Genomic DNA, 16,706 nt, shown 5'->3' on the forward strand with positions numbered 1-16,706 from the left:
GGAATCACTATTAAACTATAAGTGTTCTTACATAATCTTACGTGTTGTGACTGCACAGTGTTTAAAGGGGATCCAGTGATTTTAGTAATGTTTGTTTTTCCATATAACATGGGGGAAAAAAGTTCTGCTCATATTTTAGCTTCATGCTCTCTTTCCAAACATATCTGCCAAAAATATAATTCAGTCAGGACAAAGTTAATGAAAGAAGATTGATGTATTGATGACATTAGTGCACCAAAACACGGATAAAACGGTAATAAATGGACTGATTCTTATATAACACTGAGTGATTTAATAGGATACATGCAATCTCTTTGCAATGAACAGCAAACTGTCATAAGGTGTCAAAAATATGCTGCCGCTGGCTACATACTTCGCATAAGCTGCTTACATTCAGAGTCCAACAAGAAACTCATAGATCTGAAAATTCTGAAATTCCTTTATAAATAGTTGCTACAGAACAGACATTTACATGTAAAGTGACATAGGCACTTTTAAATAGCAGAGCAACCAGAATATAACCAGATGGCAACCAACTGAGCCAAGTCCCCTACTTCAAAGAGACGGGTTGCACACGGGTTGCAGACGAGTCTGCAGACCGATGCAAACTGATTGTAACATATTGTCTAAGTTAATAAATCAGACACCAGTTATTTGCAAACCTTAGCCAATCTGCAAGACTGCAGTTGTTTGGAGACAGGTTGCTTCCCACATGTCCGACTTGCTTTAATATCTGAGCAACAGCCGGTGGTAGAGTAGGTCATCTACCAATCAAAAGGTTGGGGGTTTGATTTCCGTCTCCTCCAGCCCATGTGTCGAAGGTTCTTCGGGCAAGATACTGAACCCTGAGTTGCCCCTGGTCAGAGTGTGAATATCAGATAAGAAACGTCTTTAGATATAGATAAAAGCACTGTATGAGTGTGGCTGTGACTGGTGAATAAGACCAGTTGTAGTAGAAGTGCTCAAATTGGGTAGAAAGGTGCCCATCCATTTATCATTTACCAAGCAGGCAACCCATGCAGTCACCTTTCTGTTGAAAGTGGTCGATTAGAGGCTGAGGGTTTTGCACACTCAAACTCAACCAGCTGGTTGCCTTAACTCTTGGCAACATTCATTGCAATCAATGGGCAACCAACAATTTTTATGGTTACAAAGGACATATGTATATTTTTCAATTTAAGGTAATTTTTAGGCTACAAAGCCAATTTCTTCTAGCTACTTTCTGTGCGTAAAAATCAGTGGAATTCCCCTTTAAACTGAAATCTATATTTTCATAAGAAATACCAGCTTTCTCCCAAGAAAAACAGAAATGCTATTTTGCGCAAGTAATCATTTTTAAATAATGGCCACAGCCAACAATCGTAATCATAACACCATTAAGTTATTTGCCCTGGAGCAGATAACAGCAGGAAACTAAAGTTAGCACATCTCACATTCACAGTTTGTTCTATGCTGTTCGTTTCTATATAAACATCTAGCACGAAAAGGCACAACGAGAGTAATGCTGCATTTGTAATAAAGCGACTGACTGCAACGCTGTGGCGAGAGGTTTGCTGTGATTGCAGCAACACTGCATTACACTGTATTCAGTTTCCCTGTAAGAAAAATGTAAATATGAATCTGGCCCTGCGTCATTATTCATGAGTTTTGAAGGGAGCTCCTCCTCTTTAATTGCTGCATTTTAGAGAAACTGAACTACGTGCAAAGAAATGCATGTTGGGTACTTTAGTGGGGGCTGGGAGATTTCAGTGCTGGTCTAAAGGGACTGTATCATAAACATAATCAATTTGTCTTGTAAAGGTTGACATGTTTCATGTTTTAGCACTTTAAGTGGATTGTCATCCACATCGGCGGTATCTCTCTCTCTGTGTTGTTTTACTTCAGATGTTGCGCAAATTGTAATTAGTACCATTTTTAGAACTTGTTTTCTGTTCCGCTTGTCTGATTTTATTTTAGTTCTTCAAACTCTGTCAGTATCATCTTCCTCCTCCCTCAATATATCTGTGGTTTAATTCACTTCATATTATTTCACTTCATTTGTGGACGTTCTAAGGTTACCCTGTAATTATAACAACTTCCATTTTTTTCACAGGGCACACTTTCTGCTCGGCTGGCAAATCATCAGTTGCCAAATGCAGCTGATTAGAGCCTTTGTGATACTGATTCATCCACGATCACCACTGTCAGCCTCGACAATCTAACATTCAAACCTACTCCACACAGTAATTGGCTTAAGTGTGTGAGGGCGTGCAAGAAAGCAGCTTTTTTTTCTTTTACTTTTGTCTCCTGTGATGCAAAGTAGTTTTTTTAAGCATAACCGCAGTTTTTAACACATTACGAGATACACGCTCCATCTTGTCAGCGGCCACTATGGTCAAAGAGGCTTTACTGGCATCGATCACCAAGACTAACCACTGATTGGAAAATATTTGTAATGACTTTCTAATGAATAGAAAGCACTACAGCATATTAGAATGAGATTATTAAATGGTATTTGTGCTTTTTTCATTCATCATTTTATGCCACTTAAATGTTTTAGAAGTTTCATAGTATTACTGAGTTTGAGGTAGTTGACCAGTAGCTTCCAGTATGAATCTGAATTTGCTTACATTTGTACATTTGCATGATTGCGGAGGTAGCTTTTTGATTGTTCTTTGAAGGCAGTTTTTCAGTGACTGCTGGATGTCTTCCATTAAAATATTCACATTTGCTAAAAGGTGCAAAACTAATACACTGATGTCCCATGAAGTGTTTTAGATATTTTGTGGCGTAGTTTGTCATTCATAATCATTCACTGACGCCTATGCAGCATCCTTTATGCCACACTTTTCCCTTCATTTGATGCGATCTATCAAGATAATGTAATGTTTTATTCTCATGTACTGTTTACACAAAACCCTAGGCTATGTGGAACAAATTTCATATCACAAGACGCAAAGCTGAGCTATATTAACTGCCAGATGATTGAATACAAAGGCTAACACGATATCTAATCTGTCTTAGTTTATCTTCCAATATTTTTGGGGGGTGTTTCTATTAATAAGGCTCGCAGTGGTTTGTTTAAACATGTTAATTTTCACTCTGGTTGTTTTATCAGATGACTAATATTTGGCTGTTGTGCCATATCAGTTTTGGGATAAACAGGCTAAATGTACAAAGTGCAATGAAGAGCTAAAAAACTTTTTTGTAACAAAAATGTCTTTGTGTGCTTGGCACAAAGGCTGGATAATGAGATAAACAGACAGAAAAAAGGCTATTGGTCTAATTCCTATTTCAAATAAATAGAGACAAAATACCAACCAAGCCTTATGACGGCAAAGATCGTGCATGGATCTTAAATAAGGTCTGTATATTTAGCCTGCATAAATACTGGCATTGTTATCTTTTGATGTGGTCACACGTCTTTGTGGCTCCACACGTGATCAGCCAATCCCTTTGGTAGCAGGGAGAGGACAGACGACAGGACCTGCTTACCTTATTGGATGTTTGTGGTTCAGATACAGGAAAATAATATGAAAGTGACCAATATAGTCAGATTGTCTTTGGTTTATGGACTGTTAGAAGGGTTAGTTAGTCCTACTGTTATTTTCATTTCAACTCCTAAAACTGTAGTAATTGTAACTGCAATTGTAGAAAATTAACATGTGTACTCTCTAACCATCATTTTAAAGTGTAACCATATTTAACCTGTGACATCAGTTAGTTAATGACTGTGTCCTTCATGGGGCGGTAGTATAACAGTATGGCTTTGTTTCGTGTTTCTCTTGCTAGCACTGTAATTATTCAGTTATCCCACACCTGATACGGTGAAACTGCCAGTGAACTAACTTTTTCTGATTCTTCTTCATTACTGCTTTTCTTATTGACAGCAGTCATTTCTAACTCTTGATCCGAAAGCGCCCTTCCCGAGTGGACCACCGCACACTCGACTCTCGCACTCCTATTCACCTCAGCCGTGTCATTCAACTTGTTGTCATTATGGACTCGATTTCTTAGTCCCAACACAAAATGGTTGTGATTAACAACTTCTCTAGAAACAGTACCTTCACAAGGTGCTTGCACAGACCTTCTTTTCCTCCTCCACCCAACAATTCTGCTCCACAGCTGGCTCTGCACAAGGCAACAAAAAGGCCTGGACTTGCATATCGCCTCGAAGCCCCTCTTAAAATTCTCATTGTAGTAGCCATAGATGATGGGGTTGACGCTGGAGTTCGAGAAAGCCAGCCAGTGTGCGAAGGGGAAGATGTAGCTAGTCAGAAGGTCCAGCTGGTTCCCATCCAAGTCTGCATAGTCTGTTATCATCATGAGGGTCCAGAGAGGCAACCAGGACAACATGAAAAGCAAAGCTACCACAATGAGCATCTTTATCACCTTTATCTTTTTCCTCGATACCCTCGGATGACCGTGTCTCCTGCTTCCTACCTGGGCTGTAGCATTGGCCAGGTGCGGCTCCTTGTTTGCAAACACAGAAGAACAGAGTTTGACTCCAATGCTTATGTACATCAGTGAGATTACTGTGAGGGGCAGCAGGTAGATGTGCACAAACAAAACCACTGTGTAGACCTTTCTCATCCGAGGGTTGGCAAAGTTTTCGTAGCAGGTGTATAAGGGCAATGTCTGATTGAAGTTGTTATTATATATCATGTAATGGAAAGGGACTTTCTCCACAGTCAGGGCAACTGCAGCAGGACACATGAAGGCCACGGCTAACACCCAGATTGAGATGATGGCTAATTTGGCAACAAACACCGTCAGCTTGGGTTGTAGAGGGTACACAATACAGCGAAACCTGCAGTGGACAAGGAAACAAAAGAAGCATTGTTATGAATTAATGAAATAAACTTGTGGGTTTTCAGAGATAAATATCATAACTTGTTTAATTTAATTTTTTTAAGCCTGTGAAATAAACCCATTACATCACAACTGTTTTACAGGAAGAAGAAAAGAAAAAGTGTAAATTGTTTCCGTTGTGTCATTCCTATGTAAAAGGTCTGTGGTTGTATATCAATTGCATTGAATTTTTTCACGTTTGTTAAAAAGTAGTTTCAGGTATGAAATGATTTCCTAGAGGTAGAGCGTGCAATGCTTTCAACTTCTGGCCAACCACTTTCTATTCCAAGGTAGTAGGCAACCTGTCTCAAACACTTGCGGTCTGACTTTTACCGACTGCAGTCTTTGTCAAACTGGCAAAGGTTTGCAAATAATTAGTGTTTAATTTAAAAACACAGACAGATTGTGTATTGCATTTGCACATTTTGCATTAGTCTGTGCAAAATAGCACAAGACACATCTCTCTGCAATATGGGACTTGACTCAACTGGCTGACTACTGGTTGCATTCTGGTTATTTCTATATGAAATCAAGGTTGTCTTACAGTTTTTTCTGAATGCTTAAACCCTAACTGTGATTCTTATAGCACAATTTATAAAACTATTAATATTTATAGCAAAACCACTCACTGAGTTTGCAAAACTAAAAGCACAAACACTGCTTTGCACTCAGTTTGCCATTTTGTAACACACACTTTGCAAACCTGTAGCTACAATCCACTGCACAGCACTCTTTTGCAGAACTGTAAACACAACTCACTGCTTTACACTCAATTTCCAAATGATCAACGCACTCCTAGCAAAACTATACACATTTATGGCCATTATTTACACTATTTTGCCAACTGTCTGGCACACTGTCACATGTGAAAACTTTTTTAGATAATTAGTTCACTTTGCAATCAGCCTAAGCACTATAATACAGGTAAGCTGTGTGTGTGGAGTACAGAGGAGGGAGCAGGAAGAGTGAGAAGTAGAGGAGGCCGAGGAAGAGGACGTGGAGGTGAAGAAGTAGGATGAAGAGGACGACAAGGACAAGGAGGAGCAAGAGGAGGACGAGGAGGGGGGAGAGGAGGACGAGGAGGGGGGAGAGGAAGGCTAAGAAGAGTAAGAAATAGAATTGCTGATGACATCAGAGCTACAATAGTGGACCATGTAATCAACCGTGGAATGACCCTGAGGGAAGCTGGCCAACAGGTTCAGCCTAACTCGAGCTGCTACACTGTAGCAAGCATCATAAGGACATTTTGAAATGAGAATCGGTTAGTACAGTCACTTTGCACTAAGATTTGTAGCACTGCCATATGCCAATGATACAATACCATAGATGTAAAAATACTGAAATTGTTACTTTACAGAATTGCTAGACGACCAGATGCTGGAGGCAGAGGAAGCATGTTCACTGCAAACTCAGTGAGTGATTTTGCTATAAATATTAATAGTTTTATAAATTGTGCTATAAGAATCACAGTTAGGGTTTAAGCATTCAGAAAAAACTGTAACTCCATTCAGTCACAGACCGATTATCAGACTGACTGCGTCTTCTTGCCATTTTGTTGTTGTCTTAATGCACCAAGGTCACACTGAAGATGACAAATGAATATGAGTGGATGCAGATCTGATCTTCATTTTCGAAAAACCAAAAAACAAAACACATTTCAAAGGCAACAGGATCACAAGTTGACTGCACATACTTGCATTAATGTTGGTTGCAAGTCCCTAGAGTGATCTTAGCAATAAGTGACAAAATAAAGCTGTTAAATATTTGGGGTTTTTTGTCAGTCTGGGTATGGCTGGTTGGACTGTCCAACTTAAATGTATAAGTAAAAACAACGGCGTTCCCAAAAAAGTTCGGGTGCTCTGTAAAATGTAAAAATAAAACTGAACGCAGTGACTTGCAAATCTCACAAACTCACATTTTATTCACAGTATAACACAGAAAATGCATCAAATGCTTAAACTGAGACAATTTCACACTTAATGGAAAATATCAGCTCAATTTGAATTTGATATCAGCAACACATCTTAAAAATGTTGCGACCGGGATAGCAAAAGGCTGGAAAAGAAAGTGTAACTGAAACAGTGGCAGGAACATTTTGAAAATAGTTTGGTTAATTTGCACCGAGTCAGTAACGTGATTGTTCAAGCAATCGCTGTGTGTAAGGCAGAAAATCAGTAGTGCTGAGTGTAACTGTGATCATATTACATTTTTCAGCATACAGTATTGTAATGAGTTACTCTACTACCTCCAGTAATTACATTACAATTACAATCATGTCATTACTTGTGCTAATGGAGAGACAAACAACCACTCACACCTATGGCCCATTTAGAATTGCCAATTAACCAATCTCTTGAGCTTTTGATTATTGCATTGATGTGTTTGTCTTGTGGTTTTGAAGTGAAATATCTCAGTAACTACTTTACTAGATTTTGCTGCAGTGAGGTTCACCTTAGGATATCTATAAGCCTACATACATTTGGTTTTACTCTCACTTTTCATACCATCATTAGGCCAAAGGTGTATATTTGTCCGCTGCTGTTAGTAAATAGTATTGTTCTAAAATGAAATAGGAATAGCGCAAACATTGCACCACTAACATTATTAGAATTTTTATATATTTGGCCATTAATTATTTCTCTGTTATTGTGTTATATTCCATCAAGAACCAAAGAACAATGTGCACTTACCTTTCAACAGCAATAGCCACCAGAGTGAAGACTGATGCAGACACTGACACGCCCTGCACAAAGCCGCTCATCTTACACACAGTGTTGGAGAAGGGCCAACCTGTTAAGAAAGTAACATCATTGGCAATACAAGGAAATAATTGTCCCAGTGATTTTAGAAATCCTTAACATCAGTCTGATTATATTGCTGCATGAAGAATATTGAGGTTGGTAATCAGTTTTTAGACTCCACGCTGTAAGATGTTGGACAATGCCGTGTCTTTGTTGTCGAACGACAGTAGACACACAAATTGAGACGTGCCATTTAGAATGGAAGACGTATCCGTTCACATTTTTCTTCCTTCCGCTTCACGGTGATTGTTTCATTTTTTAGCGGCAGCAGAAACAGAGTCTTCAAACACAGCCTCCCAATTTCTTTTCTATGACGAACGGCAAATTGCTCGAATTGAGCGTGATGGGATTGTAGCAGTGGGCTGGTGTGCTGAAAAAATTCGAAATCAATTGACACTGACCTTGGGGTGTTGGAAAATTGCAGCTACATAGGCAAACATTTCCTGTCAAATAATACTGTACCTTCCTCGCTCCATTGCACACCATCAGGCAGAGGAAGCGTGAGGTGCTGAATACCTCTATATGATTATGGATTACAACAGTGCATAATAATGTTGATACTTTTCCAGCATTGTATGTTATTTCTGCAGGACAAATAAGCAGGTGAAATTTCTGAGTTCAAGCAAAGTTGCATTTTCTCCTGCAGAAACTTGCTGTGGCTAAGAATCCATGTGTAAGAATGATCATTAGAGCTTATAGGCTGAAAATCCCAAAGTGCTAAAAATTAAAACAAGAAAACACAAACAAAAGATTTTGTAAGAAAAAAAACCTTAGGGACAAAAAAGGTGTGAGAGAGGACAAAATATAAAAGAAACTCCAGTCAGTATTGTGAAATACCCAGAAAGGATTTTTGTTGTGAATTTAGGGGTTCACTGGCTTCTCCATCAGACCTCTTACCCCCCCTCTGCTAGAGGGCTACCCTTTGATACTTTTACGTACTCTTGTGTTTTGTCACAAGGGTTGTTTTTTGTGTTTTGGCAGTCTGTCCGTTGTAAACAGGTTGCCAGTCTCTGGCAGGAATAGCACAGAAAGACAAACAACCATTCCCACCTTAGAATTGCCAATTAACCTAACCCAAGCACGTGTTTTGCCAATGGCAGGATGCCAGGGTCCAAAGCACAGGAGTGCAGTGGTCAGTGCAAAATAATTGCAAGCACAAGATAAGCAGTAGAAAATTGATGGATGGATTTACAATCAGTGGAACTACTCAGAAACCCCCCCAAAAGGCACAGTGAGACAAAATCCCAGAATCCTCCTGCTGTGAGGTACCAGTGCTAACATCTGTATCACCACGCAAGGCACAGGACAGATGTTCTTTATTCATTCTCGGGTCAAATCTGACCGATTTACAAATTAAAAAACTCATAAATACTGTGTTTTACATCCGATTGCCTCAAGACCTTATGACATCCTCCACACTATGCACTTGAACATATAAAAGTGATGAGCACCTCTTCCCTTGAATTTTGAGTGTTTTAATCAACTTTGTTAAATCAAAGGAGTTTGCAAAGAAAAGCGTCTGGACTTCTTTGAGTTGCTTGAAGACGTTTCACCTCTCATCCGAGAAGCTTCTTCAGTTCTAAGGTCAAATGGCCGAGAGTCCCAGATTTAAACCAAGTGGGAGTATCCCCCCAAAGAGGGACAAAGGACCCCCTGGTGATCCTCTAATCACATGAGCCAAGGTGTGAAAGCAGGTGTGGGACCTAATCAGCCAGGGTTTCGGGTGAGCTCATTGTGAAACCTGGCCCCACCTTGTCATGTGAATTCCTGAGGTCAGATGGCCCAAGATGTGAGTGGGCATTAAGGCGTCTGGGGAGGGAACTCAAAACTGGATTATAGATGGCAGACAGTTGGTGTCGTAAACCACCGCCTCTGTTCAAAGATGGTTGCTCATAGTGGACATAAATGGCCTCTTTCACTCCTCTTTCAAACCATCTGTCCTCTCTGTCCAAAATGTGAACATTGGCATCCTCAAAAGAGTGACCTTTATCCTTAAGATGCAGATGGACTGCTGAGTCTTGTCCTGTGGAGGTGGCTCTTCTATGTTGTGCCATGCGCTTGTGAAGTGGCTGTTTGGTCTCTCCAATGTAGAAGTCTGGGCATTCCTCGCTGCACTGTACAGCATACACCACGTTGTTAAGTCTGTGTTTTGGAGTTTTGTCTTTCGGGTGAACCAGTTTCTGTCTGAGTGTGTTGCTGGGTCTGAAGTACACTGGTCCATCTGCATCTTAAGGATAAAGGTCACTCTTTTGAGGATGCCAATGTTCACATTTTGGACAGAGAGGACAGATGGTTTGAAAGAGGAGTGAAAGAGGCCATTTATGTCCACTATGAGCGACCATCTTTGAACAGAGGCGGTGGTTTACGACACCAACTGTCTGCCATCTATAATCCAGTTTTGAGTTCCCTCCCCAGACGCCTTAATGCCCACTCACATCCTGGGCCATCTGACCTCAGGAATTCACATGACAAGGTGGGGCCAGGTTTCACAATGAGCTCACCCGAAACCCTGGCTGATTAGGTCCCACACCCGCTTTCACACCTTGGCTCATGTGATTAGAGGATCACCAGGGGGTCCTTTGTCCCTCTTTGGGGGGATACTCCCACTTGGTTTAAATCTGGGACTCTCGGCCATTTGACCTTAGAACTGAAGAAGCTTCTCGGATGAGAGGTGAAACGTCTTCAAGCAACTCAAAGAAGTCCAGACGCTTTTCTTTGCAAACTCCTTTGACTATGATGACCTGGATGACTGAGAACCTTCACAGACAACTTTGTTAAATGTGCAGTCTTCCCGGTCAAAAGTGTCCGCCATAGAAAATGAATGAGAATCCACCCCCACCCCTTTGGCCTCTGACCCCCTGAATGACCCACTGAATGACGTACTGAACAACCCACTGAATGGCCCACTGAACTGAATTTAGTTGTAAAAATGTTTCTTGTGTTAATTTAAGAGCTGTTAAAACTGACTGGCCAATTGTGACCAGAGCACTAAATTAAGGGGGGTGGGGGTGCACACAACAGAGGGGTTAAACCGCCTCCTGGGGTAAAAGGTAAAGCGTCATTCAATATACTTATTTCATAAAAAGTAATGATAGGTAGAAAACTAAACATAAGTTCATCATTTATCACTTATTCCTTGTGTCATTTTATAATCAACACCAGAAACCAATCGTCCTAGATTCAACATACAGAATGAAACCTGCCAGAATGTTTCATCAGGGTAAATTTCCATGACTGCCATGGAAATCTAGAAATGTCTTCTCTGGACCAGAGCTCATTTAAAATGGACTGAGACAAAGTTGGAAACTGTCAGACGAATCAAAATTTTTAAATTCCTTTTGGAGAACACGAATGCCACGTCCTCCAAACAAAAGAGGAGCGGGACTGTCTGTTATCAGCAGAGTTCAAAACCCTGCATGTCTGATGGTATGGGGTTGCATCAGTGTCTATGAAAACCACAGCTTGCACATCTGGAGAGGCACCATCAGTGATGAAAGGTACTGTATATAAAGGTTTTAGAGCAACATATGCTCCCACCCAGAACACTAAACTGCATTCTACAGCTATTGCAGCAGCAGCGCAGCTCATATAAGAAGAGTCCAGGTGCTGAACTGACCTGCCTGCAGTCCAGACAGAGCAGCTAGAATCCTACAGTACTGATTGAATTGAATGGATTGTTGTTAAAAGAAGATGGCATGGTCCCTACTGTGTGATGCTACCATGAGCTGGCATTTTGTATAGTAAAATGGCTCAATTTAAACACTTATATGTTTTCAGTTCTGTTGCGATTTGGGTCCCAACTTTGGAATTGTGGATGGAGTTGGAGTTGTACGATGATAATAATAATTATAATAATGGCAATTCTTTACTGTATTCTCCCGATGGTTCTTGCACAGAGCTCACTGAGCTGCCACCCACGCGTTCCACCTTTTGTCATTTCACCATCTGTACATTTAAAAAATTGTGAGCAGCCCTAAAATAAAGACAATGACATCATTAGCATGGTTCATCCTCATAATCATATCATTGGACAAGTTCAGCCAATTCCATTCTGTTCAGTTCAAATTCATTTACATAGTGTCAAATCACAACAACTGTTGCCTCAAGGTGCTTTAAATTGTATATTGCAAGGTAAAGACCCTACAATATTAGAAAGAAGACCCCCAGGAATCAGACGGAATGAAATGAAAACGATGATTGCTGCTATCAGTTCAGCATCTTGTGAAATAATCAGTCAGACTGCTGTAAAATTTAAAAATAAAACCTGCAGTAAAACTTGCATCTTGCTGTTTGGTGGTGGACACTGCTAGAGGGCTAAAGACCCATCGATCAGCAGGCTCATTGCTATGCATCTCCATTCACAAGGTGCTTTTGTAGCTGAGATATAATATACTGAGTGTGAACATTCTCAAAACTGTATTGTATATAGTTTATTTTTTTTTATTGTGTAAATTTAATTTTTGTAAAACTAAGGTTCCACATGTCACTGTTGAAGTGGGGCATTAATCAGTGTGACACCACTTGTAAACAAGCTGCATGTGTGGGGGTTCCCAGCCAGAGCTGCATGGACTCCACACTGGTGAGGCACACTTTCTGTAGCTCCTCTACCTGTACTAAATTATACGTTTAAATGTGGTGCATTTTTCTTTACTAAGTATTAGTTCTTATGGCTAAAAGCTCCCAAAGTGTTTTTGATTACTTTGAACAAGGAAAATAGTAATTGGAACTGCCTTTTATCTGTTACACCATCCGTTTATGTGTTCCTTACTTGTGCTAAACAGGGATGAGGAGAGGCCTGCTGTTGCTATGTGACACTGATTTTGCTGCTGCACTTTGTCTTTTAGGTATGTTTAAATGTATAGGTTTTGTTTTATGTGTATAATGAGTTCATGATCTGAGGCTGCACACTGAATAGTATTTTCAGCCATGTTGGGAAAAGTTACAGTTGTTTGAATATGTATTGTGTAATTGATCCATCTTAGTGACGATTTAAATATTGCAAGTTATTATTAGTGGCTTATTTTTGACTACACCTTGCTTAGTATTTGTCTCTGTTTTACCCCACTATAACATTTGATTTTAAAGTGGCTGTTGAGAGAAACCACACCGTTGTTTTGATAGATTGTATTTTCTTTTATATATTGTGAGCCAGAGCTGCATGGACTCCACACTGGGATGAGGAGAGGCCTGCTGTTGCTGTGTGACACTGATTTTGCTGCTGCACTTTGTCTAAACTAAATCCAGTTTCCAGCCAGTCTGTGTCTGTCATCACAACACAGTCTACCATTTGAAATCTGCTACACTTTGCAAAGTCTATTTATGGTTAAATGCCATGCAGAGCGTGAAATAGGGATCCACATATGCATTTAGTTTATAAAGGGGAACTGTCTGCAGTTTATATAAACCTGATTATCCTTTGACACACAGATTTTTGTCTCTGTGCACTTATACACTTCTAGTATGGTCCCATGTGCTGTTTTGTAAATGAGGCCCCAGGTCATTGTTTTAATAATGCATCATCAGAGTCACTGTCACACACCATTGCAACCAAACCACTACAGGAGGGGCTCAGTCTCTCATAGTATAAAACACAGAGGACAGACACTGAGTCACACTAGGCTGCAAGGACAACATACTCGCTGTTGGTTTACGTTGATTCACAGCATACTGCTATGTGCTTAAAGTGAAATGCTTATGAAAAACAAAAACTTTTCACGTGGTGATGATTTATCACCGTGTTTGACACTGGTTTTAAAGGCATCTATAGTATTGTGTGCGATACAAACCTGTAGTAGGTGGAGAATTTCATTATTTTCATTCATGCTCAAGTCTTCTGCCTTTTGTTGTCACAACAAAGTCACATTCACACCTTCTTTCTGTGGGTATTACTGTACAGGTGTAACTATTAAGGCATTGTATAAAGAAAAGTAGTACCTATACAGCTATAATGATAAATGAAATTGAAATGGTTTGCCAGTCTTAGGGTGTGTTAAAAGTGTAAAGATTTACGCTGTATGATCAAAGGCGAAAAAGTGTGAGTTCAAACTTATTCCTGACAATTCTAATACAACAGCTGTAATGTAGCTAATTCACCGATGGCGATGTGGAAATGCTGTATGTAAATATGTATAGTTAGATCTGAAGTCATACTCCATTGTGAAATTATCATTAGTGCCATCCAGTATTAAAGATTCTTAGTTTCTTAGTTTCTGCCTCGGGGACCAGAGTATCACTTCAGACGATGTTGCGGGCTCCACTGGCAGCAGATGGGAGATAGTTTGTTAGTTAATGTTACAAAGTGTCACAGTGTGCCTCTGGAACTGTCACCTCACAGCAAGAAGACTCTGCTTTCAAAGTTGTCGGGTCCTTTCTGGGTGGATTTGTATGTTCTCCCTGTGACTGTGCGGGCTCTTTTTGGGTACTCGAGCGTTGTCTCACAGTCCAAAGGCATGCATGTCAGCTTTAATGGGGCTCCTGTTGGTTGATATGGGTTAAGCAGTTGCCCCTCTCTCTGTCTAAGGCCTGTGATGAACTGGCAACCTGTCCAGGGTGTACTCCACCTGTCAGGTGGAGTACACCCTGGACAGGTGTACTTATATACATCCAAGTATATAATACTTGGATGTATATAAGTATAGTTTATAGGAGGTGGTTTTCAAAGACCTTTCAGCACAGAATAAAGACTTTCAACACTTTAAGCTCAGTTCATTCTTTCAGCGTGCACTAATTAATACCAGACTTCATCTGTACCAGACTCAAACAAGGTACAAAAACCTCTACTTCAGCATGCCATTTCAATAATCAATTAAAGGTCTACGTTACTACCTTAATGATGTGCTGATACTGAAAGTGATGACAGAGCCACTCATTAAACAAGCAGGCCTTTTCACAGCAGTCCTATCTTGCAAAACCAGTGCAGTAATAAAGCAACAAAACTGCAAGCGACCCTGTCCACATGTGAATTCTGATGTCTATCCAGGCAGAATCATTTCTGTTCTAGCAAAGTGCTTTTTATTACTGCTTATGTTATTTGTTGAAGCCAGTCCTCCCCCATATTGCAATACACACATACATATCAGTACTTGATTTGAAGTCTCTATTGCTGACTGCTGATGTTGTGGCAAAAGTTGTCTACATGCTGTGATTTAAAATGATGATGAGGACAACTCAGAGTCGTTCTCTTTATGTCTATCTGCTCCCAATACTGCAGAGCAAAATACATATTTTATTTTCTATAGGAATGTTACAAATCCTGGAGAGAGAAACTGCAGAGTAGAATTTAAAGCATAAATTAGTGTAGTCTTCTTAATTACAGGATTACTGCAGATTTATTGTACCGGGCTTCTTCTTCTTTTTTTTTTCTTTTTTTTTAACTGATTACATCAGACCATTTTATACAGTCCCAGTCAAAAGTTTAAGACCAGTTGAAAAATTGCAAAAAAAAAAAAAAAAAAAAAAAAAAATCATATTTTGCATGTTTGGATCTTAACAAGGTTCCAGGCAGACCTTCAACATGCAACAAGGTGAAATGGGAATGAGACAAAACATTTTTTGAGCATGCAATTTATGGAAAACCACACTTAAACTGAAACTTTTTTACAGGAGATCAAAAGTTCAGGACCACATGCTTTAAAATGTCAAATCTGTGCAAAAATGTGGATTCATTGTCATTTTCTGTCATGACGTTCTGATGGCAAAGGCAGAAAAAACTTTCCTTTTTTGAACATGGTCGGGTTGTTGAACTGCATCTGGCAGCCCGCCATTGCTGCTGAGGTGGGACGCAGACAGTTATTTGGAATTTCTTAAATGATCCTGAGAGTTATGAAACAAAAAAGTCAAGTGAAAGACCCACTGAGCCGGAGAATCCAAATAGCTGTCCGTCAAGACAAATTAAGGCCGTTACTGGTGCCGACTGCAGCCCCATAACCATCAGGCAGCACCTGAGACTGAAGGGCTTCAAAAACAAAAAACCTCTTCAAAGACCTAGTTTCCTTGAACACCACAGAACTGACCGTTTGGACTTTGCAAGACAGTGCCACAGGACATTGAAAGGTGTAAGAAAATTTTAATCTCTGATGAGGAAAAATTTAGCCTTGATGGTCCTGATGGTTTCCAATGTTAGTGGCATGACAAGCAGAGTCCACCTGAGATTTTTTTCTACGCGCCACAGTGGAGGGGGCGCCATAATGGTCTGGGGTGCTTTGTCCTTCAGGGGAACAATGGAGCTTCAGGAGGTGCAGGGGCATCAAATGGCCGTTGGCTATGTTGCAGAGAGCTTCCCTCTTGACTGAGGGCCCTCGTCTGTGTGTTAACGAATGGGTTTTTCAACAGGACAACACTACAGTACACAATGCCTGCAGGACAAGGGACTTCTTCCAGGAAAAAAAATATAACTCTTTTGGACCATCCTGTGTGTTCCCTTGATCTAAATCCAACTGAGAACCTTTGGAGATGGATGGCAAGGGAAGTTTACAAAAATATACAAACAGTTGCAGACAGTAGATGCCTGTCGTGCGGCCATCTTCACCACTTGGAGAAATGTTCCCACTCACCTCATGGAAAAGCTTACATCAGACATGCCGCAACAAATTTTTGAAGTTATCAGTAATAGTGGTAGAGCTTCTCATTACCAAGTTCATGTTTGAAACTTAGATTTCAGTTGCATGCTCAAAAAACATTTTGTTTCACTCCCATTTCTTCTTGTTGCATGTTGAAGCTCTACTTGGAACCTTGTTAAGATCCAACCATGCAAAATATGAGTGGTCTTAAACTTTTGATCTGGACTGTATATACCCCCTTTCATAAATCTGAAAGAATTGCCACATTAAACCACCTAGCGCTAAATGAAGCAGCCAGATTTCACATGGTCCAATGACACAGTAACATATTTACCTTTACTCTTTTAGACCGGTCTGTTGTCCACCTCATATCAGATCGTACCTTAAGGTCCAAATTAGTCCCCTCAGCCGCACAAGAATCCGGGTCACTGGCACCAAGTATTAAATCCCAGTTCTTTTAGATTTTTTATGGCCAAGAAAGACACAGGGCTCAAAGTGGTCAAACTCAAACAATGAT

The 16,706-nt window shown here is 40.2% G+C and overlaps 1 protein-coding gene across 1 annotated transcript in view; it reads right to left on the bottom strand.

The window, feature by feature from the left end:
* Window positions 1–3,783: 3,783 nt before the first annotated feature.
* npffr1l2 (neuropeptide FF receptor 1 like 2) overlaps window positions 3,784–16,706 on the bottom strand; it is a 40,398-nt gene continuing 27,475 nt past the window's right edge. The window contains exons 2-3 of the mRNA XM_063489985.1: window positions 7,521–7,620; window positions 3,784–4,789 (exon numbers count right to left, since the gene is read on the bottom strand). Coding sequence (XP_063346055.1) covers window positions 3,784–4,789; window positions 7,521–7,620 — 1,106 coding nt within the window. The remainder of the gene's footprint in view (window positions 4,790–7,520; window positions 7,621–16,706) is intronic.

This window comes from Pelmatolapia mariae, linkage group LG12, assembly GCF_036321145.2.
Source record: "Pelmatolapia mariae isolate MD_Pm_ZW linkage group LG12, Pm_UMD_F_2, whole genome shotgun sequence".
Lineage (NCBI taxonomy): Eukaryota > Metazoa > Chordata > Actinopteri > Cichliformes > Cichlidae > Pelmatolapia > Pelmatolapia mariae.